This window comes from Rousettus aegyptiacus, unplaced genomic scaffold (genome assembly GCF_014176215.1).
Source record: "Rousettus aegyptiacus isolate mRouAeg1 unplaced genomic scaffold, mRouAeg1.p scaffold_m13_p_6, whole genome shotgun sequence".
Taxonomy (NCBI): Eukaryota; Metazoa; Chordata; class Mammalia; order Chiroptera; family Pteropodidae; genus Rousettus; species Rousettus aegyptiacus.
This window is the reverse complement of record NW_023416309.1, coordinates 113,739,025-113,766,445: the sequence shown is the minus strand read 5'-3', so window position 1 is coordinate 113,766,445 and position 27,421 is coordinate 113,739,025. Positions and strand designations below refer to the sequence as shown.

Sequence of the window (27,421 nt, the reverse complement as noted above, 5' to 3'; positions counted from 1 at the left end):
GGATTGTGTGTTTTCAGAGACGTGGTCTTTTTAATATTTCTGGGCATGTTTCATAATTTTTTTTTAAAAAGCCAAAAAAAAAAAAATAGATCAGAAAGTCTCTGCTTCCAGTAGGATAGAGACCTGAGGTTGGGAACCAGGTTTAATGTGGAGGAAACGGGTTCCCAAATGAACACGCAAATACACGTGAGCGATGCGAGAGTGCACATTCGCGGCTCTGGTGTAACGGCGGCCCCTGACCTCCCCGAGGCTCCGCCTCCCGGAGCCATCGGGGCGGGACTGCCCCAGGTTCCAGGGGGCCGGGCCAGGCAGGGCCCGGAACTCTGCCCAGGGGACGAAGGTCTCCCGTTGCGGGCTCCGGGCTCTCGGAGTGATTTCGGGTGCGCTGAACCGCGGCGAGGTTCCGGCTGACGCTGTGTGGGAAAGCCCCGGCCTGCGGGCACGGGTACGCGAGAGTTCCCCTCAAACCTTCTGGCGCGTTCTTTCAATGATGCTCAGTGTGACAGACCGCTGTCACTTACAGCCGCTTTGGTCCGGGGAACCAGCCGAGAGCTGTCTGCGGCCCGGGCTGGCGGGCAGTCGTGGTGGATGAACTGAGTCACCCCGTCTGAGATCCCAAAGGGGGTGGGGCCCCCGCCACCAGCCAGGGCCTCGCCCCACCCCCACCCCAAGGTCACAGGCCACAGGAGGCCGCCGAGCACCTGTGCGCGGCTGCTCTGCACCTAGGTGTGCCCAAGTGCAAACTACACACCGCGCTCGGCGACTTAGAGAGCGTGAGAAAGCTCACCAAGAGGTCTTCAGCGAAACGGCACCCTCGGGGGGACGATGGGTCAAGTGAAAATGCAGTGCACCCCCCCCCCCCGCCCCCGCGTCTTCTCGCTTCGTAGACGTGCGGCTAGGGCGCGTGGAGCGTCCTGCGTGGCGCCACGCGGCGTCCGGGCGGCGCCGATCTGGGCGAAGGGGGCGCGGGTCGCTGCGCGGCGCTAACCGGCCCGTCCTTCGTGAGGAATTCCGGAACTTTAAAAATATTCTGGGCCAGGGAGTCATCGCCAGAAAAGACACAGCCTCCGCGAGATGATGAATTGGAAAGACGGCACGTAGTTCATGTGGGAATTTTCAAAAGTTTCGTAACTTGAGCGTCACGTGGCTCGAAGCGGGCAGACAGTCGGAGCTCTGGTCGGCAGCACGGTGATAACCTGGCGCGGGGACAGGTAGTTGCCGGCTCGGCGTGGCGATCCCGCCGCAGGCTATGCAGGTGTTAATCGCTGCGTCGCATGCCTGAAACTAATATACTCTCGTATGCCAACTACGCTTTAATAAAAAATAAAAAAAAAAAAAAAACGGATGCGGGAAAGGCGCCCCTTGACCTGGAGTTCCCAGTAGGGCTCCCGGGGGAGCGCGGCCTGGAGGTGACGTGGGCAGCGAGGAGAGCCCCGCCCCGGGTGTCCCGACGGCGGGCAGGCTGGGGGTTCGCCGCTGGCAGCCCAGGGACCAAACGAGGCTTCCTCCTGATCGTATGTGAGCTAAGGACGTTTGGTTTTTAAACGGTTAGAAAGAATCGAAAGGAGACATTTTTGTGACACGTGAAAATTGCATGACGTTCAGGCGCGGAGTCTGTAACGAGGCCTGGAGGTGCACACGCACCCGCCCGCTCCCCGTCTGGCTCGCCACAGGCCAGCCCGCGACCCCTGGCCGAGGGGCCCGCTCCGTCCCACGGCCCCCACTGGAAGCTTTGGGAAGGGGGAGCCCGAGGAGGGGCGGGTTCAGCTCAGCCAGATGGACCCGGGGCCCTGGACGTGGCTGGGAATGCAGGGACGTCTGTGGCGGAGGGCTGGCGGGGACAGGACCTGGGCTCCGGCCCCCCAGGACTGGAGATCTCCAGGGTGAGGCCGAGGGTGGGAAACCCGGTGATGGGGGGGAGCGATGGATCCTTCTGGGTGAAGACGCTGGGACCTGCCAGAACGCTGTGTTTAGGTGACTTAGTGGCCATGGGGGCGACTGGAAAATGCCAACGGAGCCAAGGGAGACCGGAGGACAGAGCTGGGGGCTCGGGAGGGACACCGCAGAGCCGGGAAGGGCTGAGAATCCAGCGTTGAGCCATCTGGTCCCAGGGTGGCGAGGAACAGCACAGCCACCGCCCCTCCCCCGCCAGGGCCGGTGCGCCCGTCCGCGTGCCCCAAGCCAGCTGGAACCCCCCCCAACTCCGTGGCCCCAAGAGCCCGCCCAAGCACTGGAGACAGAAAGAGCTCGATGGAGGGAGCACCGAAATCGGTTCCGGATTTTGGGAGATGTGCGCGAAATGCAGGAAGTTCCGAGAACAATACACTGCTCCTGAGACCCTCTGCCAAGTGACGACGCTTTCGGTTTACTTCTGATCGTGACGCGAGACTTGCCACTTCGGTCCCGTTTCAGGGTGCAGCTCTGCGACGTCAGGCACGGTCACGGTGTCGTGTGGCCGTCGGGGTCGCGGTGTCGTGCGGCCGTCGGGGTCGCGGTGTCGTGCGGCCGTCGGGGTCACGGTGTCGTGTGGCCGTCGGGGTCGCAGTGTCGTGTGGCCGTCAGGGCCGGCCTTGCCGGAGCGTCGTGGTCCCAGCCGGACGCCCGGTCCCCGTTGGGCACTCCGGCCGCATGCCTCTCCTCCCCGCCCCCTCCCCAGCCCCGGCGCCACCCCCGTCTGTGGGCCTGGCCGCTCCGGGTGCCTCGCGTGAGTGGAATCGCGGTATTTGTCCTCCGGGCCTGGCTCGTTCCTCTCAGCGCGCTGTCCCCCGGGTTAGAGCGCGAAGCAGGCGTCGGAGTCCCCCATCTTTAAGGCTGACTCGGCTCCGTCGTCTGGGCGGCCCGCGCTGGGCTCATCCGTTCCCAGCCAGTGATTTTCTCATACCGGCTCCGAACCCTTTTTTCTTTCAAAGAGCTTGAGTCGAAGGCCACCGGCGGTGTCCCCGGCCCAGCCCCCGCCCCGCGAGGCCGGCCCGTGCTCTGCCCTGGGCTCCGAGGCCTGGGCACCCGCCCTCTGGCGGGAAACAGCGACTCTGCAGACCCCTTGGTTTGCACAGGCCGCGCCGTGGGTGCTGCCGCCCCTCGGCCCCGTCCGCTGGCCGTGCTCACGCGCTGCGCTGAGGGGACGCCTCGCTGGCCCACGTCCCTGCGGCTCATGCCTTCGGCCGCTTCGTGTGCCGCTCGAGTCGCGGTGGCTTCTCGCCAGCCCCGGCTGCTGGCTTCCCGTTGGAATCCGGCCGCCTCGTCGTGTGTGCCCACCTTCCGGTTTCCTCCCCTGTGACGCCCGTCGGCCCCGTGGGGACGCCACGCCTGCCTGGGGTGAGCCTGGAGGAGCTCTGTATATACTCTGGGTTCTGTACCTTCTGTCTCTCTAGAGTCGTGTGTGAACTCAGGACACCCCCTCCCAGCCGAGCCGGCGCCATGGTGTACTGGGACGTCAGGCCGCACGTTGGAATGACGAGGACACAGGATGGGCAGGGTGGGGGATGGGAAGCAGGAAGGAGACCCTGGAAGCACGGAGGGGCAGGAAGTTCAGGAAGAAAGGAGATTTGGGGTGAAAACGGCAAAGAGAAAGTCTGCGAGTCGCGATGGGGGCGGGGCTCCTGCAGACGCGGTGGTACTCCGTGGGTGCAGTTTTGCCCTCAGGGGACACTCGCTGTGTCTGGAGACATCTTCGGTTGCCCCACTGTAGGGTGGAGAATGCTAGCGGCAGCTCGTGGGTGGATGCTGGTTAACACCCTCGAATGCCCAGGACGGCCCCTCCGGGAAGAGCGAACGGGCCCCAAATGCCCACAGTGCCTCGCGCCTCGGCTGAGAACCCAGCCTGCCCGCTGTGCGGCCTTGTGCTGGCAGGACCCGTCGGCAGGTGACCAGCATCCGCCGCGAGCTGACGGGTGTGAGGCAGGACGCACGGCCAAGTGCACGCCCTTGGCCCCATGCACCCTCTCTCGCTCCCTCCCCAGGCAGGTGTGGACGAGCCCCCCGGCCTGGGCAGAAGCTCAAAGCTCAGAGGATGGGAACACCCCCCCCCGCGATGTCTCTGGGCCGCCTGCTCCGCCGGGCCTCCTCCAAAGCCTCAGACCTCCTGACCCTCAGCCCGGGCGGCGGAGGCGGGCCCCCCTCCGTCCTGGACGGGGAGATCGTCTACTCCAAGAACAATGTCTGCGTGCACCCTCCCGAGGGGCTGCAGGGGCCGGGGCAGCACCACCCAGGTGAGTGGGGGGCCGGGGTCCCGGGCCTGAGGTGAGCTCGCCGGGTGCCGGTGCCGAGCTCCAGCTTCAGAAGGCTCCTCCCTCACTCCCCCACTTGACCTCGCCTTGACCCTGTGGACGCCTGACCAAGAGGCCAACTCTGTGGCCCTGGGGTTTGGTGGGGGGAGGTTCTAGGCCCGGGTCTGAGGCGTCGCCTGTTCTGGGTGCGAAACGGAAGGACCAGGGTGACCCGTGGAGACCTCTGCGGTGCGGCCCTGCTGTGGCGGGAGGTGGCGGGGACAGAGGCATCTCTTCCTCATCCCAAAGCCGCGTGACCGAGAGTGTGGAAATCCTTGGCATCGCCAACTGTCACTCTTACGCACAGCTGGCTGGCGGGCCCTGGCGTCCCCCTGTTCTGGACACGAAGCCGAGCTCAGGAGATTCTGGCTGGGGCCGGAGCCCCGAGGGATGTGGGGGCCCCAGCTCCTGCTCGAGGGGCTTTTTGGAACAGAGACCAGGTGGCCTGGGGACCCAGCGTGACAGGCCCAGAATCAGGACACCCCGAAATGACAGGTGCTGCAGTAAGAAATGCCACCGTCCCCCCAAAATGAGTGTTCAGGGGCCCAGAGAGCCCACCCATTCCCCCGCCTTGGAGAGACGGGCCTCTGTCCTTGTCAGCAATCCGGTGGGTGACATCGCAAAATGACCCCATCTTCCAACAAGCCGCATGAAAGAAAAGGTGTCGAGGGCAGCAGCCGACCGGGAAAGGCCGGATGGCGGCCGCTCACCGTGAACGTGGCCCTCGGGTGAGGCAGAGTGAAGCCCGCGGCCTGTGTTCCTCCCGCTGGTGCTGAGCCCAGCGCCTGGGTGGACGGGTGGGGCTCCCCGTGCTCGGAAACACGCAGCCCGCCCTCCGCTGGTGCCCGGGGCGCCTGGGTCTGCAGGGCCCCTGTGCTGGCAAGTGTCCCTCCCCACGCCCCACCCAGTCCAGGCGCCTTCGCCTGACCGGCGTGTGGAGCCCACAGGTCACGTGCAGCCACTACGAGAAACCAGACCACGGCCCTGCCTTGCACCCCTGACCGCTGCCCCCTGCCCACAGGCTACCTGTGCTTGTACATGGAGAAGGATGAGCTGCTGGGGGCCACCCTCATCCTCGCGTGGGTCCCCAACTCTCGGATCCAGAGGCAAGACGAGGAGGCCCTGCGCTACATCACGCCGGAGAGCTCCCCAGTGCGCAAGGCCCCCCGCCCGCGGGGCCGGCCCGCCCTGATCCCCAGGGACGAGGACATCCTGGCGGTGGCCCAGAGCCTCCGGGACGCGGTGCACGTCAGCCCTTCGCGCGAGGACGGGGAGAAGCCGGCGGGGGGCCTGGGGACCGGCGGCCCCCTCCCGGCCCCCCACGCGCAGCCGGCCCGCAGCGACTCCGGAAGCAGCGCGTCCGCGGTCGGCGCGCAGGACGCGGCCGAGGACGCGCGGGAGCCGCGGCCCGAGGCGGGCGAGGAGGAGGGCTCCCTGGCGCTGTCTGCCGAGGGTGTGAGCGGCGACAGCTCCTTCGACTCCGACTCCGACGCCTTCTCCTCCCCCTTCTGCCTGTCGCCCGTCAGCGCCGCGCTGGCTGAGGGCAGCTCCGAGTTCCTGGAGAGCGAGAGCGGGTGAGTCTCGGATCCCCGTCCGCCCGGGCACGCAAGGGCGTTCTGCTGCGGGCCCGGTCCCTGCTGCGGGCCTGGTGGCGGGCGGTCGTCACAGCCAGCACGCGGGCCCCAGGGAGGAGGTCGGACACAGGGCTCGCGAACGGCGGGCTCCCGCCGGCCCAGAGCGGCCATGGGCCGGGGCCGCAGGCTCCCGCGGCCCTCCCTGTGCTCTGGCCGAGGTCTTCGCTCTCGTCGGGCGTCTGGGCGGACCGCGGTGACGGTGGAGGTGGCGGTGGCAGTGAGCACCGAGGTTCGTCAGCCAGCCCGGCCTGAGCGGCGTTCAGGGCGTTCGAGTGCTTTGTGGGTGCCAGGCGGGTGCCATGGTCACTGACTTTTATGGTCACAAGCGCCCGGGGCCCCGCGAGGGCGTTCTGCTATCGCTCCGGTGTGTAGAGGGGGAGAGCCAGGCTCACAGGGGTTCAGGGACTTGCCAGAGGCCACCAGCCGGCACACGAGCCGAGCTGGGTCTCCGCCCGACCTGGAGCCTGCGGGGTCCCTCGGCACCCGTGTGGGCTCGGGAGCAGAGGAGCAGGGCACAGGTGTGCGGAGCGCTTTGCCAACCTCAGATGGAAGGAATTTGAGACGATTCTTCCTGCTACGTCCCCTCCGCGAGACGAGGCGTGTTCAGGCCCAAGGCGGGCGGATAACCTTGGTTTCGAGTCCTGGAGTTCACACACAGAGGAGCAGCCAGCACTGAGCCAGGACCTCAGGTGCCGGATGGGGTTCCTGAGCTCGTGGGGTTTCCCACCAGCGAGCCAGGCTGGGAATGAACTCTGCTCCAACCCCCCCACACACATACACCCCAGCACCCCCACCCCCAGGTCCTGCGGGCATGGCTTAGAGCGCCCCCTGGTGGTGCCACATGGCCAGTGCAGCGATGCCTGTGGGTGTCTAGGGTGCCCAGGGGCCAGGCAGAGGGACAGGTGTCCCAGCCCTGTCTTTACTCTGCCTGGGAGAGGTGACAGGCCCGGCCTCCAGCCCCAGGCTGCTCTCTTAGTGGCAGAGCCAGAGTCAGGGCCCGGCCTGCGCTGCTCCGATCAGTGGTCTGACCGCTTAAGGAGCTGGGATTCGGGGCTGGGGGGCCTGGTTGACCTGGGCCCCCAACCCCCACCTTCTTGGAGCCTGTTTCTTCATTTGTAAGATGGGGGATGGTAATGCTCGTTTCATGAGGTCACCTTGAAAATTTGCTGCCAGCCCCTCCTTCCTGTCTTCCTTGGTGGTTCTGCACCCCAGCTGCCTGTGAGAACCCCCAGTTCATGCAGTCCACATGCCCAACTGGAGTGGTACTGGCATCTAGTGGTACTGGCAGGTAGAGGCCAGGGGTGCTGCTCAGCACCCCACAAGGCACAGGACAGAGGTACCGGGGCCGAGGCCTTTCCTAGAGGTTCTGATCCCCTCAGACAGAGGCCGCCAGCCGGCACATGAGCCGAGCTGGGTCTCCGACCAACCTGGAGCGTGCGGGGTCCCTCGGCACATGTGTGGGCTCGGGAGCAGAGGAGCAGAGTAGGGAAATTGTTTTGTTTTTTTTAAAACTGAGGTAAGACACACATGACAAATTTGCTGACATAACCATTTTGAATCATTCAATTCCATGGCAGTCAGTGCATTCCCAGTATTATGCAGCCAGCACCCCTATCTAGTTCTGTAACTTAATCATCACCCAAGAGGGAAGCTCCGACCCCCTCCTCCAGCCCCCCCATCCCCCGCATTGCTGGTCACTCCTCACCCCGCCCCCCCCCAGCCCCTGACCACCACCGGTCTGCTTTCTGTCTATGGATTTGCCTGTTCTAGACATTCCATGATAACTGGGACCGTGCGTGTGTGGCCTTTTGTGTCTGGCTTCTTTCACTCGGGATAATGTCCTCGAGGTCCATCCACGTCACCTCGCGTGTGTCGGGACTTCCCGCCTTTCTGCGGCTGGCTGGTCTTCCAGGCGATTGTCCCACTGCTGCCCCGCAGAGCTGCCCTCCGACGCACGTGTGGACTCCTGGGCCAGCGCTGGGCGGCGTCTGTCAGGCGCGGGCCTTGGCGGCCCCGTGTGAGCGAGGCCTCCCTGTGCCCAAGCTTTGGGACCTGTGCCTGTGGCTTCCGCGTCCCTGCCCCCCGGTCTAGTTTCGGGGTCATCCGTCCACTCAGAGCTACAATTCCCGGGTGGTCCGGCCTTGGCCACAGGCCCCAGCACCCCGTGTGGCTGCTCCTCTGGGCAGTGTGTGGCACCGGAGCCCCACCCCGCTGTTCATGGCAGGCTGCTGGGGGCGCCAAGGAAGCTCAGATTTGGATTCCGAAAGGGGCGGGCGTGGGGCCTAGAACTGGCGTTTTTTAGAGGGCGACTCTGCCTGAGCCAGGTTTGGGCACTGGCCCCATTCCCTCTCTCCCTCTTGCTGAGTGTGGGGTTCCTTGCTGAGTGGGGTCCCCCACTACCTTGGGGACCCTGGAAGCAAAGCTGGAAGCCCTCTGCTCCCTCCCACCCACACAGCGCCCGCCGGGCGTGGGACCGGGCCCCCCAGACTGCGTGGATGGCTCTGGGCAGCAGCGGAGCAGGCTTCCCCGCGGTCTTGAGAATGCCCAGGGTTGATCTGAAAAGTCCTGATGCCCAGGCCACACCCGGGCCAGTGCCTCCGGGACTGCCGCAGGTGGGGCCAGGCCGCGGGCAATGTTTGAGCCCCCCAGGGGTTCCCAGTGTGCATGGGGTGGACGGCCCCTGCCGTGAGGAGACCAGTGGGAGAGAGGAATGGTCCTCGCTCCTCCGGCAGAGAGGGGTCTGGGCTGGAGTCCCGGAGCACAGGATCCGGCTGGACGGGACACCCCTCGGGGGGCTGCGCTTGGGGGACGTGCATGTGCCCTCAGGGGCTGCTGGAGCAAAGGCTCCCGTTTAACTGGGAATTGGGTCCCCCGGAGGGGACAAGGCAGGTTGGCTCACGGGTTCCCTCTGGTGGCAGAACCAAAGAACTACACATGAAGGCTGAGCGTGTGGCTGGGGATGGGGGAGGAGAAACAGCTGCCCCCCCATTCCGAGAGACCCCAAACTATTTTGTTATGTGGCAGGTAGTTCGCAGAACGGGAGAGTGGTTAAAAGTGCCAGAGCCGTTCGTGTGCCACCTGTGAGCCTAACTGGGCAGGGCCTGGTCCCTCGGTGGTGAGGCCATAACCTCCCCAGCCCCGGCACAACGATGGCCAGAAATCCTTAAACAAACGAGCGTTCGAGGCCCGGGGGGCGCTGACCCTCTCCCCGCTGAGGTCTGAGTTCTCCGAGCAGGGCGAGCTCTGGCTCCCGGTTTCCCACCTTCTGTGGTCGGGGATCAAGGCTTCGGACTGGGGCGAAGGTCAGCATGAACTAGGCAGAGCAGTGGCCACTCGCTTCTGTCCTGAAAGGCACCTGGTCCAGTGTCAAGGGCCAGGTGGGCGAGAGCGACCGTGATAGGCTCCCGCCCTGCGCGCACCGCCGAGCGGCCTGTCGGCCGGCCCCGCCCGCCCGTGGGAAGTGCCCATGACATTACGAAGAACCAACACGCAGCTCCTGCCCCCAAAATCAAAGTGTCCCTTCCGGAACGCGTCCCAGGAAATGGCCTCAGCGACAGAAATCAAACACGTCTGCATGAAGATGTTCATCACGGTGTGTTTTATAGTGGAAGAAAAAGAGGAAAAATCCTAAAGGTCCAATCCCGGGAGCGATTAATCGGTTATGTTTTGTCTGCAAGGTCGAGGTTGTGGCCGGGGCCCCCGAGCCCCCCGAAGTCTCGTGCCGCTTTTTGCACGTGTGCTCATGGGTGTGCATCGTTCTGAGGAGGGGGGCGCCATCCGGCTTCCCAAGGGGTCTGCGCCCACCCCCCAAAGGTTCAGAGCCTCGGGGCTGCGTGTGGGAGAGTGTGCGGTGCTCATCACAACGGGGCAGCTACGTGGGTGTTCCCGGCGTGGCGGACGCAGAGCCGGGCGCCAATTATGCGCACGTCGATTAAACCACGCGAGGGCCTGACGTGTGAACCAGGCGCTCAGGCCGGGGCTGCCCAGGAGGTGTCCCCGGCATGCCTTCCGGCCCAGTGCCACTGGCTGCGTGGGGCTCGGGAGCACTTGAGATGCGGCTCCTGAGACGGAGACACCGAATGTTTAATTTTACACAATACCGTTTAATACAAATGGAGGCAGCACTGGGCAGCTTGGGTTGAGGGGACGATGTACCAGTTTGTTTGGACATTGTGATTATGACTAATTTTTTTTTTTCGATTTTCAAAAATGCTATACTGTGATCGTATTAAGCTGATGACGAAAACGAGTTTTTAAAATAGATAGCCAGTTAATCCCCCAGGGGAGCAGAGGGCAGGCCCCAACCCTCCCCTGACGCCCCCTCCCCTGACACGTGCATGCTCTTAATGAAAAAGCCCCCTGGGGCTATGTGGGGCCTTCCACAGCATCTGCTGCTAGCGACCTGCCACCCTCAGCCGGGAGCTCCTCCTCCTCCTCCTCCTCCTCCTCCTCCTCCTCCTCCTCCTCCTCGCTGGTGCCCTCCCCTCCACGTGCGAGCTCCACGCTCTCACTTTCGTGGGACCCTCTGGTCATTTTTGGCGCACCGGCAGCCGTCCCCTGCGAAGGCTTCCACGTGGCGTTCCTGAGTAGGCGAGGCAGCCGGCCTCACCGATGTGGTGGTCCAGCCAGACCAGAGATGGGGCCAGGAGGGCCAGGTCTGGCCACAGCGACACACGGCCCGCCTGCCCCGGGGTCCGGCCCAGACGCCCACCCGCCTCCCCCGGCTTCCCTCGCGCTCCGCTCCTGGGCACACCGTTCCCCAGGCTGGAACGCTCTCCCCTCTCCTGCCCAGGCCCCAGGCAGCGTGCAGGGGGCTCCCCGTGACCCCCCTGGTGCCCAAGTTTCCCTCCGCAGGCTCCTGCGGCTCCCTGTGCGTCTCACTCAGTCGCGTTTAGAACACGCCGCCCGGCGTGTTGCTGGCTCGCGACACTCCCCAGTCCTCCTGGGACAGGCCCGGCCAGAATTCCGCGGCGGTGGGTCCCGTCCGCTGCGGCAGCCTAGACACACGTGGCCGTCGAGCCCCGGAAATGTGCCTGTCGCCACTGAACAGCAGGAATTTTTCGTTTTACTCATCTTCAATGAATTTGAATGTTAATAGCGGCGTGTGGGCGGGGCTTCCTTGTGGACCGTGAAGGCGCAGGCCCGGCTGGAGCACCCGGCGGGGATGGCGGGGATGGGGGGGATGGCGAGAATGGTGGGTGCGGCCGACCTCCCCAAAAGAGGAGAACAGGGGACAGGCGCCCCTCCCCCGCCCGGGTAGCCGGCTTCGCGGGAGGCGGCGGGAGGGCCGGGCGGCTGTGCGGCCACAGGCCGAGGGACACTTGCTGCCCTGGGGCCCCGCCCGGCTCCCGGCGCCCCAGCCGCGGGGCGCGCGAGGCTGATATAAATGGCATCTTAAGTGCTTTTTGCCTGTAGAGGAAAAGGCTCCATGACACCAGGCTATCAGCCGTACAGGCTGAATTATTAATACTTCGTCATCCTCCCTGGTGAAACGGCCTTCTCTCTCTCCTCCCCGCATGGGGACAGCCACGAGGCGTCCTGGGGAGAATCCCAGCTCCACGGGCCAGGTCCGGGCATCCGAGGGCGTCATCGCCGGGGAGCTGCCATGAGGGACCCGGGAGATGTCTGCGGGGTCAGCCGCAGCCTGCAGGGGCGGCGGCCATGCGATTGGGCCAGATTCTCGGTGGCTTCCAGCAGCTTTCGTGAACAGCCTTGCTGTTCCTTTTCTGACCACCCGCATGTGGGCAGCGGGGCTGGGAAAGGAAGAGAAACTCTCCCCGAAACGGGAGAAGATCTGAAACCCGCAGCTGTGGGACTGGGGGTGCCCCCCCATCCTCGGTCACCCAGGAGAGGAGGGTGACCCTCGGCGAGACCAGTCGTGAGCGGGAGCAGACCCATCGGGTCTGTCGAGACAGCAGGTGGAGTGGCCAGGAGCTGGCGCGGGACGGGGTGGCGGGGAGCCCGGAGGGGTGCGCCCCCCCGCCCAGATTTCAGGAAGATGCCTCGGGCTCGAGCTCCGAGCTCGGTGGCGGGCTGGCCTCTGCATCACCACCCTCGCCCCCCCGGGCCCCCCGATTCATCCTGGCAGCCGGGAAGCCCGCAGCTCCCGCGGATCTGTTGTTTGGGTTTGTTTGCGCTTCCGCAGCCGGAGCCGACAGTCCTTCCTTTGAAACATCGCGTCCCCGGCGCTCCGCAATCTGCTCTGTGTGCCGCGGAGACGCACTCTGTCGTGTGTGTCTGCAGCGCTCGCGGGCTCCGTGCCACGTCTTCCCCTCCCCTCCACGTCCCCCCCCCCATGTCAAGGTGGCTCTCACCAGCTGCTCCCCGCACCCCGTGCCTGGGCGGCGGCCGAGACCAGGGTCCGAAGGCAGCCGCTCCAGGGGCTGTGGCAGGTCCGAGCCCAGCCGGGCAGGCTGGGGACAACCTGGGAGCCTCGCGCCCTGCCAGGGAGCCAGGCAGCGCCTGGGCCGAGGCCAGCCTTTGCTGTCAGTATGCACAGGTCACGTGCAAATACTACGCCGTTTTGTAGAAGGGACCTGACCAGCATGCATGTTGGTCTCTGGAGGGTCCTGGAGCCAGTCCCCTGCAGAGGCCGAGGGACAACTGCGCGCGTGTATAGAGTCCGATACAGCTGTGTCCCATGCGTAGCTTTGTGGCGTCCCATGCTGTGCGTACACCGGCATGTTTAACTGTCTCCCCATCCGAGGACGTTTATCAGGGGCAGGTACAAACAAAGCCGCGAGGAACGTCCCGGTCCCGGTGCTTGTCTGAGCGTAGTTTCCATTTCCCTGGGATCGGTTCCCAGGAGTGAGACGGCTGGGTCACGTGCGTGGTGTTTGCATGTCGAGTTTTAAAATAAATTGTCAAACCGTCTTCCAAGGTGGCTGTGCCATCTCGCGATGCCACCGGCGACGCACGAGTGAGCCGCTCTGCGTCGTCACCAGCGCTTGGCGTGGTCGCGCTGTATTTATTTTGGCCATTCTCGTGTATCCGAAGTGACACGTCATTGTGGTTTCAAGTTGCATTTCCCTAATTTCCGGAGTGGCATTAAGCATCTTTTTCATGTGTTTATTTACCGCCTGTGTACCCTCTTTGGTGAAATGTCTCTTCATGGGGTTTTTTTGTTTTGTTTTGATTTGTTTTGTTTTTTGTTTCTTTCTACCTATATTCTAACTGGGTTTTTCTTTGCAACTGTTGCATTTTTTATGTGTTCCAGGATACTCATCTTCTGGATACATGATTTGCAAGTATTTCCCCAGTCTGTAGTTATCTTTTCATCTTCCGAACAGGATCTTTCACAAAGCAAAAGATCTTAATTTTGATGACGGCCGATTTACCAACTTTGCCTCTTATAGATCTTGCCTCTTATAGATGTGAAGTCTAAGAACTCCTAGCTTCGTCCTGAATCCCAAAGATGATCTCCTATGTTATTTTCCTAAAAGTTTTCCGGTTTCACATTTTACATGTAAGTCCATCATGGGTTAATTTTGGCATAAGGAGTGAGGTTGAGGTCAAGGGTCATCTTTTCGCCTGTGGCTAGCCAGTTGCCCCAGTGTCCTCTGTTGAGAAATCTGTCCCTCCGTTCAATTCCTTTTGCACCTTTGCCAAAAATCAGCCAAGCCTATGTGTGTGAGACTAATAGCCACATTTTTAAAATTGAAAAGAGGGCTATATAAAGCTAATTTTAATACTTACCCGTGTACCTGAGAGTATTACCATTTCGACACGCAGTCGGTCTACGAAGTCGTCAGCGGGAGCTGTCTTGCATTCTATCTTCGAGCCAAGGCTTGGGGAGCCTGTGCGTGTCTGAGCCCTGGAACCCGCCGCATGTCCAGGGCCGCCTCACGGGACCCGAGGGCCTGCGTTGCTCACGGGACCCGAGGGCCTGCGTACCTCGGCTCAGGTGTGTCTGTGCAGGTTGGCGTCCGGCTGTTGCGTTTTGTGTTTTTTTTTTAACGTTCTCTGGTTAGGCTTTCTCCTGCTCTCTGCTCTTCCTCGGCCCTTGACGTGCAGGCACTTCTAGGATAAGATCAGAAGAGTGTCCTGTTGCCCTGACCCCTTCCGGCCTCGGAGCAGGGACTCCTGAAGTCACCGGCCAAGGGTGACAAGGAAGCCAGCTTCCAAAGAGAGATCTGGTGGGTTTTTGAAATCATGCTGCTGGCAACTGCCCTCCAAAGGCCCTGCAAAGCCACCTCTGTCTGGTGCCGGGGGCGCAGGTCGGCAGCGGCCCTCCTGAGCCAGAAGGAAGGAGGTGCAGCCTCCGGCAGAGGCCGTGCTCCCTGGGGACTGGTGCTCCCGCCGCAGGAGGGGGGTCGGATATTCCTGCCAAGGAAACGAAACTCACCGTTTTTCCCACTCAGCTCACCAACCACGACAGTCCCCTGGGGGTCCTTGACGCAACCCTCGGTGACTCTTGCACGGGCCGTGGGGGTGCCCTGGGGTGCTGTGCTGCTCCAGTGGCTGGAGCCCTGGGGAGCAGGAAGCTGGAGCCCCAGGGGGCCCTGCTCTTGCATCAGCGGCCCCGGCAGAGGCTCTGTGGGGCTGGAGGCCACGTGATCTTCTGGGAGCGCTGGGCGTGAGGTCACGGGGGGCGGTGACGCAGTGGCACCTGCCAGGTGAGGTGGGAGCTCACACTCCGCCTTCGGGGAGCCGTGCCTGGCTGTTGCAACCTAACCCAATACCTGACGACATCTGCCCTGAACGTGACGGGGAGGGGGCGGCCCGCGGCCTTCGTCCTCGACCTGACCCCTCAGTGCCCGCTTCCGTGTGTCTGGACAGTGGTCCCCAGCAGCGTGAGCAGAACGAGCCTTGTCACCTGAGTTCTCACTCAGTTCAACCCGCGTTCTCTAAACACCTGTCGGGGACAAAGGGCTCCTGGCAGGCCCTCCACCTACATTCAGAACGGGTTCCTCGCTTCAGGGGATCTGTTCTGGGGACCTGAAAATGTGGGGTCCCTGGCGGTCGCGCAGCTGGAGGCCCCGCCACACTGGCCGTTCCCGGGCTCCAGTGCCCACGAGAGGCCCAGCACAAGCCCTGGCCCCCTCTGAGCCGCAGGCGGGGGCTCTGACGTCCCTGAGTGGGGTGACCTTGTTGCCGAGCCCCCGGCCACATGCCCCTGTGCGCCGGGCGAGTCAGCACCCTCATCGCCCCGTCTCTCCTCTGTGCAATGATACGGGCGCCACGTGTGCCCAGAAGGCCGTCATGGAGGTGGCCCCCGAGCACGCCCGAGGGCCTGAGAACCACGCCAGGCGCCAGCCCCTCCCGTCTCGCCCTCGGGGCCCCAGGAGAGGGGGGACTGAGGCCGGCTCGAGGCCTCTGATGGGCAAACCCCGCTTTTGTTACATTTGTCTGATGCCTTCCAAAGCGGAGTGCACACCCTCTAGAGAAGGGGGGGCCTTTCCCCAGAGCTCTGGGGCCAGAAAGGTGCCCGCCGTGGCTGGGGTGGCGTGAGGTGTTCCGGAATGAGGGGTCGTGGATGTCTGATGGTTCCCGAGGGGAGGGGGCCCGGGACAGGGCCGGGGCAGGCGGTGGGCGTGGCCTCTCGCAGGGCCGCGGGCCGGGGCTGGCGGTCTGGGCTGGGCTCTGTGCTGGGCGAAGGCATCAGGACCTGTCGGCTTCTGTAAATATTTAAACACTGGGAGGACTATTTTTGGTGGCTACAGTCTCTCTCGGGGCCTGGCGGGCTGCCGGGCAGGGTGTCGAGTGACAGCGGCCTCTCCGCACACCCCACTGCGCCCGCGCCTTCCGGGGGCCGGGCTGCGCCGCCGCCCGCTGCCTCGTCGGGTTCAGGGTTCCCCCTTTGGGGACAGCATGGGCACACAGAGGCCCCGGGCTGTCACCTCCAGGGCAAGGCCAGCGTGACACACATGGGCCTTGGGCCTCAGTGGTCCCCCTGACGGCGGCACAAAGGGACGGCTCCTGCAGCATTCAAACCACAGGCGGGGACCTGCGGGGCAGAGCCGGCCGGCTCCCCGGGGAGGTCCCCACGCCCCGGCGGCCCCGCCCGGGGTGAAAGGACGCATTGTGTGCCCGCGGCTCGAGGTGGGGGGGTGCCCTCCCAGAGGCGCCCGCCTGTGCCCGCCCTGCGGACGTGTGGAGGCGCCCACGTCCCGGGCAGGCGTGGCCCCTCGGCGACCGGGCGTGGACGTGGGGCACCGAGCGCTCCAGGGCCCTGCGCTTTGCAGAGCGACGGCCCGTTTCCTCCGGCCCCAGAGCCGGGGTGCTGGGCCTCACGCCCCTGCCACTTCCCCGGCGAAGGCCAGGGCCGCTGTCACCACCCTTCCGTGTCCGCTCTCCCGGAGGTGGCACTTCCTGTGGAGGGATCTCCGTGTGCCCAGCAGATGGCAGGCTTCCCCCAGATCAGCCAGGGGTGTCCACTGCCCGCCGCACCCGCCCACAGTGCCTCCCGCCACCCCCGCGGGCTGGCCAGCTCCGAAAGCGGCCGGCTATGCAGGGTGGCCAGCCGGGCGCTGTTGGGGGCACACGCCGAGACCCCAGCCAGGATGCCTGGGTCGCTCCTTCCCCACGTCCTATCCCTGTGTTCAGGTGTCTGGCGGGGAGGGAGTTGCGGGCATGACGACCCCCACCCCCACCTCGTGCCCACCATGGCCTCCCCAGAGGCCAGACGGGTCCCAGACAGGCTCGGCCTCGGCGCCAGAGCAGGACGGGGACAGGGAGCCGCCAGACACAGCGGGACGTGGGACGTGGCCGGGCTCCTGTCCTCCTCACGCCCCCTGTGTGGACGCGCCGAGCCCCAGGACAGCCCGGCCGAGGCTCCGGGGCGGCCTCGTCTGGAATGTACTTTGCCGAACCCCTGGCTTTTAAAAAATTGTTTGTCGTCGTTATTATTAAGTAGATGATACATGGTCGATACAGAAGCGTTCGAGGTGAAGAGGCGGCGCCCGGCATTGCCGAGAGCCGGCGCTCAAGCAGGGGTCACCTGGCTCACTGTCGCCAGACGGCGGGGCCGGCCCACATGTCCGGATGAAGGACAGACAAACGACACGGAACCTTATGCAGCCGTGAAAAGGCCGGAAGTCCTAACGCGCCGCGTGCGGACGGACCTTGGGGACGTCGCCCTCTGTGAACTGAGCCAGTCGCGAAGGGCACAAACCGCATGGTTCTGCTCTGCGGGACGTCAGAGCCGCGTCCAAGGAGAGGAATAGTAGGGTGGCGGCCCGCCGGAGGCTGCGGGAGGGGGAGTTCGCGGTCGCCGTTCAATACGTGGAGTTTTAGTTTCACCAGATGGAAACGTTCAGGAGATGGCCGGTCACGCGGCGACGCGAATGTGCCTAACGCCACCACGCTGCGCTTCTAAAAAGGGCTAAAACGGTGACGTTTACGTTCCGTGTATTTGTCACAATAGAAAAAGAGGGAGAGGAGGAAAGTGAGGTCGAGGTGGCCAGGGTCACCGGGAATGTGAGACTCGGCCCTGGGTGGACGTCGTCCCGGCCTCAGAGCGGCTCCCTCGGCGCGGCGTCGCCGAGCCTGTGCGCTGTGCCGGCTCCGGCAGCCGGTCCCGACCTTCGGGCACTGGCGAGGCGCAGCGAGGCGGTGGGTTCCTGCTGGCTGTGGCACTGGCTCCGCCCAGGCTGGGAGGAAGGGCTCGCACGGCCGGCTGTGGCGCTGCGGCCGGGGGCTGACCGCGGCCTGGCCTCTCACCGCCCAGTGTCCTCTCGCTGGCCAGGGGCCCGAGACCGGTGGCCTCACGCCTCCCTGTGAGACAGCCGCCTGCTCTCACGTGCAAATCGAAAGCGGCCGGAGGTGGACTCTGGCGCTCGCCCCGAAAGCTGGTTCTTTCTTCTGAGGGACGCTGATGGGCAGGAGAGCCCTGGGGGCTCCAGGCCTTGTCAGAATTAGACCTGGGGATCCTGCCAGCCCAGTGGTTTCCAGAACTGAAAAAAACACCCTCCTGTTGTCTCCCGGGACCTGGGAAATGGGCGTGCACCCTTGCGGCTGTGGGTGCTGGGCCTGTCGCCAAAGGTAGGGCACCCACGGGCCTGGGTCCGGCCCCCTAAGCATGACCCTCGAGCCCCCAACTACCACAGCAGGGTGGGGATCGGCCAATGCGCCTTTGTCCACTGTGGGTGGCCGACGCTGGGATCTGAGAGGCGGGCTTCGGGGTTCACTGGTGGGGTGCACTAGCCTTGGGAGCACAGTGAGACCTGTCCCCACCCCAGGAACCTTTTTTGATGCATTGCTCAATGAGATTGGCCGGAACCTGTGTCTTACGCCCTTAGCACCAGTTTTTCTGTTCTAATGAAGGTTCCGGAGCCTTCCCAGAGTGCAGCAGGGCAAGAACAGGGTGCCCGGCTCGTGGGGCCTGGCCCGCTGCCCAGTTCCCGCCTCCCCTGAGGGTGCTGGACATCACCACCGAGCCACACTGCGTGGCCGCGGTCACGGCCACAAGCCACTCCCCCTGCCTTGGAGCAGAGACGCAGGGCCAGAGGGCACATTTGGGGGTGCAGTCGTTCAGCTAAAGCCACACTGCCTCGGGGGCACGCCAGCCTTCTCACAGGGACCCGGACGCAAAGTCCAGGGTCCAGAAGCAGCGAACACACAGGGGTCTGCCAGAAGCCGCCTCAGAGGCCAGCATCTCTGATGGCCGAGGCCCCCCAGCGAGGCCCTCGGGCCACCCTGGGGCCCAAGCCTGGGGTCATGGTTCACAGGCTGGCCCAGCCGGGGGCCCCCTCCCCAGCCCTGATGACTCAGCACCCGTCCCCTCTGTGGTGACCGAGGTGGGGACTTGCCCGGCTGCCAGTGGCGTAAGCGTGGGGGAAAGGCTCGGGAACAGTCCTGGACTCCGCGAAGGCCCGCGGCCCTTCGGGTGTGGGGGAGCGGCAGGCAGCTAGCTCGTCGGGGCGTTCTCGGCAAGCCCGCAGGCAGCCCGGTGCGGACGGCGTGGGACTCGGCTGTGAGGAGTCCGCGCCGCTTACTGAACAGGCAAAATCCACCCCCATGCCCGAAGTGGCTGTTCCCGGGAGAGCAGCATTGCTGGGGGCGGGCCGGGTGGCCCCCCCTGTTCGGGGTGCCCCCGAGGCCACTGGGAACCCCGTCTGTGACAGGGCTGCCCAGGTCGCTGCTCCCTGGCCGTTCACACTGGGCCCTGACCCGGAGTTCGAGTTGGCCCAGTGGACAGCGGGGAAAGGTCCCCGCTCTGCTCCTGCACCATTATTCTATCCAATTTGTGAAACGTCCATTGGGGAAATTTTTCTCTCGTTAATCGAAAGCCTTTTCCTCTGTGGGGCAGAGGGCGCTAGGTTCCCAGAAAGGGCCTGGGGCGAGAGGGCAGGTGTGGGCTGGGAGGGGGTGGCACCGTCCAGGCTGGCCGGATCCTGGGAGACATGGCCGTGCCAAGGACAGGCCAGGACAGATTTCACTGTACCTGTCAGAATTCGGCTTTGATTTTGCAAAGCTTCAAATGTCAAAACAAGCAGGGGCCGCTGAGTTTTGCTCGGGGCTGATTACCAATTAAAGGACCAGCATCCAACACACAGAACCTTCCAGAAGAACTCCCTACACCCTTGGAATTCACGATTTGGAGTTTGTACCCCTTTGTGTTGTCACTGATTGGTTGAGCTGCCGTTGTGTGCCGACAGAATTCCCTGGAACGTGGGGGTAGAAGTCCCCCCAGAGAAGCCCGCTGGCCGCGCAGGGTGCGGTCAGGGCCGCCATCCCCCTGGGCAGGCCCGTGGCCGGGAGCCCCGCCCACCTGGGGGACGTGCCCGGAGCGGCTGACTCAGCACACGGCTCTCTGCAGCTGATAAAGAATGTGGACGAACGCCGCGGCCTGCTCTGGAACTGGGGGAGAGGCCCCTCGGCCAGCGTGACTTCTCGGGGTGCGGCTCTTGTTCTGCGACTTCAGGAAGAACACAGAGAGCTGGGCAGACGCCGCTAGGAGGCGCAGGCCGGCGGCCAGGCCAGCACCGGGCCGACGGAGCACTCCAGGCAAACTCCCGCGGCTTTGGGCTGAGCCCCAGAGCTCTCCCCTCATCCCAGCGCCTGGGGCGGGGACACCAGGGGCCGCGCCCGTCCGCACGCCACCGAGGGTCAGCCTGGGCCTGGGCGGGAACGAAGGGCCCTGGTTCAGAACGCACAGACGCGCTCACGCACATCACACAACACACGCCACACACACACGGCACACACGCGTGCACACTCACACACACAACACAAACAATACGCACACGGCACACACGCGTGCACACTCACACACACATCACAGCACACAAACACATCGCACATGCACACACGTCCATGCACTCACACATACACACATCACACAACACAATACACACGGCACACACATGCATGTGATGCACACACGTGCACACGCACACACGTGCACACGCGCACACACACAGAAGAACTGAAAAGCATCCTGTCTGGGCCAGAGGAGAGCGCTCGGCCCCGCCCCGCCCCTCTCCCGCTCTCTACATGTTTAGTTTCCCCTTTGTGTTTTTTGCCTTTTTTGGTTTGTTTTGTTTTAAATCATTCTCAGAACTGCTGGCCTACCTAGTTTTTTCAAGTTAACGATAGTTCCTTCGGGATCACACACAGACGTACCGCCCGAGACCCGCAGAGGGTCCCGGGCCTGTGGCCCCCTCACTGCCGCGGGCACGCGCGTCTGCCCCAGCCACGGCCCTGCGGGGAGAGGCCGTGCCCCCCACAGCCGGCAGCTGCTGACGTAGCCGCTGAGGCCTCTGACGAGATCGTGCCCTCGCGATCGCCCTGTCCCCTGGGAACAGGCAGGGGCAGCACTCGGGGCTCTCCCCGTGGAATGAGGCCAGCCACAAAGCCGGGAGCGACGTATTTCCCAGGGGCCCCACCGCCACCCCAGCCTCGCTCTCCAAAGAGCGATGGGTTCTGGTCGCCAGGCACATTCTGCACCTGTTTATTCTGTTTTAAAAATAACTGTTCTTAAAGAACTGCCTGTCCCCACCCCCGCCCAGACGGAGCATTTGGGGGCACTTCCCGTCGGCCGGGGCTGGGGCCACGGCCCACAGAGGTGCTCCTGTGTGTGTGCTCCCGGCCGGAGGCCCGAATCTGCCTTGGGCAGTGACACTGGCCGTGGCCCCACGGCCGGCCCTGGTCCTGACGCTGTCGCCCGCGGTGGAGGGGCCAGGGCCCCGCCTTTCGTTCGGGGGATTCCCATGGAGACAAAATACATCCCAGGTGGCTTTGCTCCGGGCCACTGCAGGAAAGGAGCTGGGGAGGCACCGTGGCGGGGATGTGCTGTGACGGGGGACATTGGCCCCAAGTCCGGCTCCTCCGGAGGTCATGACAGGTGCAGCCCAGGCTGCGCCTCCACAGCCCCTGGACCTCCGCGCGGGCCCAGCCACCTGGCCACCCACCGAAGGGCCTCAGGCACTGGCCGGGCTGCAGGCTTCTCGCTCAGCCACACCTCCCCCTCGGCCAAACGGGGCGACAGCGCCCACCAAAGGCCCAGGGTACAGGGTCAGACATGGCGCGCGGCGGGGGCCGGTTTGTCGAGGCTTTTCTGGTGAGTGGAGGACCCAGCAGGGACGTTAGTTTGCAAGATAAAAACCATTCGCTCACCGCGGTGGCTTCACCCTTGAATAAGAGGCAAGAAATGGGGCTTCATGGGTGCCTGTGGGTGCCGACACGCCCCTCGCCGTCCCCCCTTCCAAGCCCAGAGTTGGCGCCCTGCACCCTTGTTTGCCAAGGTGGCCTTTGTCCTCTCTCTTTTGTCTTTGTGGTGAAGATCTTGGGGGGTAGACTGCTGAAGCTGCCCTGTAGTCAGGGGTTCTCGGAAAATGATCAGGGCCGTGTAACCCCCACGGGGATGCCGAGGGGTCCGCTCTGGAGCTGTGACTTGAAGTTCGGAGGCTTTGTGTCGATCAAGAACGCCATCGGCTCAGGTCGGCCTTCTGCCCTGGACGACCAGAGACCTCCCTGCATGATCGAAGGGGGTGCAGACCTTGTGACATGGAGTAGGGGCCCAGCGTGTCCTAGAAGCACAAGGTCCGAGACCAGTGCACAGATCAGTGATGGCTTTGGCCACGGGGGGGGGGGGGGGCGGATGGCACACCTGCGCCCCCTCCAGCCTCCCACACGCAGGGGCCGTGCACTGGCTCACGTGCTCTCACTCACGTGGGTGCTAATCACACGCTTTTATTTCCTGGTCGTCTCTCCATTTGATGGATGGCAGACGCCAGTGCAGTCAAAATACAAACAGATTCGGTCGGACATTTAAAAGAAGAAACCAGCCGTTCCAGAGAGCAGAGGACGGCGCCCCTTCCGCCGCCTGGCAAACGGTTTCACTGGTAGACATGATTTTCCATCACCTTTTTGCTTTCTAATGAAAGCAGGCTTCGCCAAGGAAGTTTGGTAGTGGGGGGCTCCAAAGACAGTCCCCCTTGACCTCTGCAGCCTTGGTTGGCAGTTCGTCATCGCCTGCGAGGTAGGAGGGAGCAGAACAAATGCCCTCGGACAGCTCTGTGTCCCCAAGGCGCAGGTGGGGGAGGGGTGTGCAATCAGAGAGGCCTTCACGCAGAAAGTTAATTAGCTGCTACGTAGCACTGAGCACAGTTTACGTCGGGAAACGCATTCCCCAAAGCAAATGGAGATCGAGGAAAAATGGCCACCACAGGACGAGGGCCACCCCGGCCGGCTGGTCTTTCACCCCTCGAGCCTGACTCAGGGCTGGGCTTGTGGGGCGTGGTGCGAAAGGAAGGACCAAGCATGGCCCATGAGACAGACCGGCCCCATTCCCAGGAGGTGTCCCCTCTGGAAACGAGGGCCGCCGCTCCAGGACTGGAGGGGAGACGTCCCCCGGGCAGTCCGCCTGGCCCTGGAGTGGCCGTCCCGCCTCGTCACACTGCCCGGCTTCCCCGTCGTGAAAAATTAGTTGGACATGTCTTCAAATGTGTCTGCGCCGGGTCGAAGAGTGTCCCCTAAAATTCATGTTCCTGCAGAATCTCGGAGCAGGGCCTTATTGGGAAGGGTCTTTGCAGACGTGGTTAAGGGCCCGGAAGGGGTCATACTGGATTAGGGTGGGGCCTCAATCCAGGCAGAGTCTGTGTAAGAGACAGAGAAGGACGCAGGGAGCCACGCGGAGGCGGAGGCAGAAATCAGTGACGTGTCTGCAAGCCAAGGGCTGCCGGGGGGTCACTGGCCGCCACCAGGTGCTGGGAGAGGCCGGGCGCCCCCCCCCCCACACACACACCGGACCCTCAGAGGCAGCGGGTCCAGGGACACCATGATTTTGGACTTCTGGTCTCTGGAACTGTGACCATACGTTTCTGTTTTGAGGTCCCCGGTTCACAGTAATTTGTTACAGCCGGCCTGTGTTGTCACCAGCCACAACAGGGACCATACCTGGGTCCCTGGGGACGGGATGCCCAGTGTGGGCTCTCGCGGCTGAAGCCGGAGAGTGGCCCGTGGGCGGGAGGGGGGGCGGGGCGAGAGGCTCCCCGAGGCGGGGGAGGCGGCAGGGCGGCCTGTGTTCTGGTCTAAGTACCCGCACAGGTGTGGCCGTCTGACCCACTGGTTTTATTTCCCTGTTGAAACTGGTTCGGTTGTTTTTTGTTTATAGAGGGGAGGTTTGGGCTTTGTCTTGGTTTCTTTGTTTTTCCTTTGATGTTTTTAATGATGGGGGTGTTGTTTTTCTTTTTCAATTATAGAAGTAAAACGTGCTTACCAAAGACATTTTTGAAAACAAGGAACAGACAGACAAGAAGGGCCTGACGTCCTGCCTACGTGCTGAGCCAGTGCGGCCACGGCTGCCGACGAGGCCTATTTCCTCTGGCCTTGTGTCCATGTTTATTTTCGCTTTGGTCTCTGATGCCTAAGTCACTTTAGAGAGCTGTAGACGCGCTCTCTGTAAAGTTCGGTTTCTTGCTTTTTGAAAAACTGATTTTAAATTTTGTTTCGTTTGATACTTGCAAAAGCGCATGTAACGCGCGTGAACCAAGCAGCATAATAACAGCATGAGCCCTAATCCCTGGCGAGGCTGCGTGACGCTGCGTGACGCTGCGTGAGGCTGCGTGAGGCTGCGTGAGCGGGACCCACAGAGCCCAACTCCCCACCCCTCCTCCTCCCCTGGCCCCGCCCCCGTCTCATCCCGCTGCCGCTGCCGGAAGGCACCATGCGGTGTGCATCATTCCCTCGCTCTGGCAGCAGGTTGCCCACGCGCGTGCGCGTTTCCCAGGGAGGCCTCAGGGAGCTCCGCCTGGCTGTGGGCTTTATAGGAGTCGTCGTCCTTCACCGTCTTCTGCGACACAGGCCCCTCAGGGACGCGTGGTCGCTTCAGATGTCCCGCTCGTCCTGTGAGAAACACGTCTGTGCTCGGTGCTTGTGCAAAAACGGGATCACTCCTCCTCTCGGTTCCCAGAAACAGAACCAGAGCGGGGAGCGCTTTAATTTGGGGGACATCCCGCCATTACTGCTTTAAAGGTTTGAGCTTCGGTTATGGCCAGATTCACAGATGTGCACAAAGGCACAAATATGTGTGAGCACGCATGTACACACAGGCTCCACGCGGCCACGCGTGCAAAGTTGCGATGTACGATCTCGTGTGTGCACGGAGGCTTAGCACATACCTACCTGTGTGTGCACACACGCACACACCCCGAAGTTCAGTGCGATGCTATTTTACAGAAAAATTAAAACAGGAAATATCCCAAGTCTCTGTCTGTCGGGAATGTTTAAATAAACACGCGGAACCGGAAGCAGCCTTTACGGGGCGTGGCCGACCCCGCCTAAGCCAGGACCGAGGGTAACTGAAGACAACCAGCCGGGACGGGGTCCCAACAGCGAGATCCTATTTTCGCTTCAACGCGTGTGTACGCACAGACACCGTCCCCAGAGGGCCTGGTCGCCCACTGTCCCCGGGAGTCACCTGAGAGCAGGACGGAGTCTGGGCCGACGCTGAAAAGCAGCAGGCTGCACAGTTTTGTAAATTTATGGCCTTCCGAGCGTCTGAACTTGTGACAAGCGGTTCCTCTTCCGGCCGAAGATGAGTCGCTGGGAGGGCGGACGCTTGACGGGGTGCCTCCCGCCGGTGGCTCTCACCCTTTGGGGAATAAACCACTGCTGGCACTCGGCCGGAAGCCACGCTCCTTGGCATTCCCCTGTGACTGAAGATTTGGGGGGTATTTCTGTGCGTTTGTTCACTTTGTTTCTTCTTTTGTGACCTGTGTCTCATTGGCCCATTTACCTCCTGGGGTCTTTGTGATTTTCTTAGAAAGAGGGAAAGGCGTCAGCCCTTCCAAGGGTCCCCCAAGGCCCCTCCGGCCCCACCCTGTCGCAGTCGTGTTTATGGAGACCGAGAGGCAGGGGGGTGCACCGTCTCCCTGGCATCTGCCCCCCATTATGCCCGGGCGTCTCCGTCTCTTCTCCCAGCTCCGAGGACGGCCTGGCGCCCTGAGAAGCAGCCCGGGAGCACAGCCTCCCTAAGCCCATCCTCCCGCGCTGACGGACAGCCTCCTCGCTCCGCGAACATCCTGTTGCGGTGTCCCCGTCCTGGCTTGCCTTGAGTGCCCCGAGCCACACCGAGCGATGACTCAGTGCCAGAGGATGCTGTGTGTCAGTCTGGAACCAAGCCCAGGGGACAGAGAGACAAACGTGCGGGGGGCTCGTAGGCGGAGAGGGAAGGAATGGAAGCAGGTTCTGTTCCGACATCATGCATGGGCCGCGGCAGGTGGCAGCCGCGTCAACGTGCAGGAATACAAACGGAGATCAAAGGATGCAGTGATCTTGTTATTCATTATCGTTACTATTCGCAGTATTTGGTTGGGGGCGACCAGGCCCAGTCGCTGACCCCTCCCATCAACAGCAGCAGCAGCAGCTCAGGGTCAGCTCTGGGTGAGGGTCCCATGTCGCTGACGGCTCCCGCTCCAGGCCGAGGGGGACGAGCATAGGTTCAGAGGGTCATGTGACGTCATTCTGAGCGTCCTGGACAGTGCGTTTGGGAGAGCTGGCCGGGCCGGCCGTCTCTGCTACAGGGGCCCCCGAAGCCGTTCACAGGAGCTGGACTGGCTGCAAATGGGAAGGAGCCCAGAGCTGAGGTTCCAGAAGGTTCTGGCTTCCACTGCCCTTCCTCCCAGCACCCTTTCTCGGCTGGCCCTGTCGCTCCCTGTGCTTCAGGGTCGCCGCTGGGAAAACCAGCGAATGGCCCTTCCGTCTGGAGGGCGATTCCATGCCCACAGGCTGCCCCTCCGGACGGACCTCAGTCACTCGACCCGCGTGGCCGTCACTGCAGACTCCCTGTCCGCGCCCGAGAGCCTCTTCCCGGTGCCTTGTCACTCTGGGAGGGGAGGTTTCAGACCCACATGGCAGCCAAGAAGCCCTCGCTGTGATGCTGAGAGAAGAGGCAAATTTGGGCTGAAAAAGAGTTCATGAAACTTAATCAGGTGCCTAAGGGAACACCTAAATTTAGTCACATTATTATTAGTATTCATTCCGTTTTTAAATTGCCTAGGGGAACGTCACCGGAGAAGCTGGGAAACCACCAAGGGGTGGTGCGAATCTGTTTCCGCAGAGCCTGGGGCCGAGCCTGCATCTCGGGTCCCCAGAACCACACTCTGCCCCGCATGCCGGGGCCGAGGGTCCAGGGAGGGTCCAGGGAGAGCAGTGCCCGCAGTGGGGTCCGGTGCCCGCAGTGGGGTCTGGTGCCCGAAGCTCTCCTGGACTTGGCCCAACCGAACCCACAGAGACCCGCACGGCGACCTGGGCCTCGTCAGCCTGGGCTCAGGCACTGGAGCCCACCGCCCACAGCAGGGGTCCCGGCCGGCCGCGAGCCCCCGAGTCTTCCCCGAGTGACCTGCTTCTGAGTGGCAGAGCTACCCCACACTTCGTCCTGTTGCCTCTGCCGGTCCCGTCATCTGGGGGGCTTCTCAGTGGGCATGAGAAGTTCCTGAACAAGTGTGTGGAACACAGGGTCCCCTCCGCTCCTGGTACCCGGGGCGATTCGGGGCCTAACGGACGGTGGGGTGACGGTTCAGGGCTGGTCGCCTGCTCTGAGCATTTGTGCAGGAAACCGCAAGAGGCCAACCTGACCCGCAAGACAGCCGAACTTCCTTCTGTCCCCAACAGTACCTAGGTGACAATGAGGTGTCTGGTCCCCCAGAAACGACCCGGGGATGCCTCCTCACCCAGGCGCACCCTCTCCTGCCCGTCCTCCCTCCCCCACCATGCTGGGGTCAGGGCCGCAGCTTTGCAAGGGTGGCCTGAGAGGTCGGCACGCTGGGCTGGACCCCACCCTGGGGACAGCCGAGTTCTTAGTCTCGGTGGGCGTTGGGGGCATGTGGCCTCTGGTATTCTCGGCCAGTTCAGGGGAGCTGCCCCAGGGAGGCTCATGTGGGACTCGCCTCTGTCAGGGACCCGAGGACGACATGACTTGGGTCCCTCCTCATTATCAGTCGGTTGTGGGCAGCTTCCCAGCGGCACCGCGAATGGGCTGAGCACCTGCGGCTTGTGGGAGCCCTTCCACTTAGAAATATCCCATTGTTCACCCACCTGGGGGCGGGGGGCAGGGAACAGCGACTCCGCTCTTCGTGC

The 27,421-nt window shown here is 63.3% G+C and overlaps 1 protein-coding gene across 5 annotated transcripts in view; it reads left to right on the top strand.

The window, feature by feature from the left end:
* Positions 1 to 27,421, top strand: part of TBC1D16 (TBC1 domain family member 16) — a 63,320-nt gene that overhangs the window by 10,097 nt on the left and 25,802 nt on the right. For all 5 annotated transcript variants that reach the window (XM_016143279.2, XM_036222652.1, XM_036222653.1 and 2 more), the window contains exons 2-3: positions 3,960 to 4,208; positions 5,287 to 5,839. In XM_016143279.2, coding sequence (XP_015998765.2) covers positions 4,010 to 4,208; positions 5,287 to 5,839 — 752 coding nt within the window. In that variant the 5' untranslated portion in view covers positions 3,960 to 4,009. The remainder of the gene's footprint in view (positions 1 to 3,959; positions 4,209 to 5,286; positions 5,840 to 27,421) is intronic.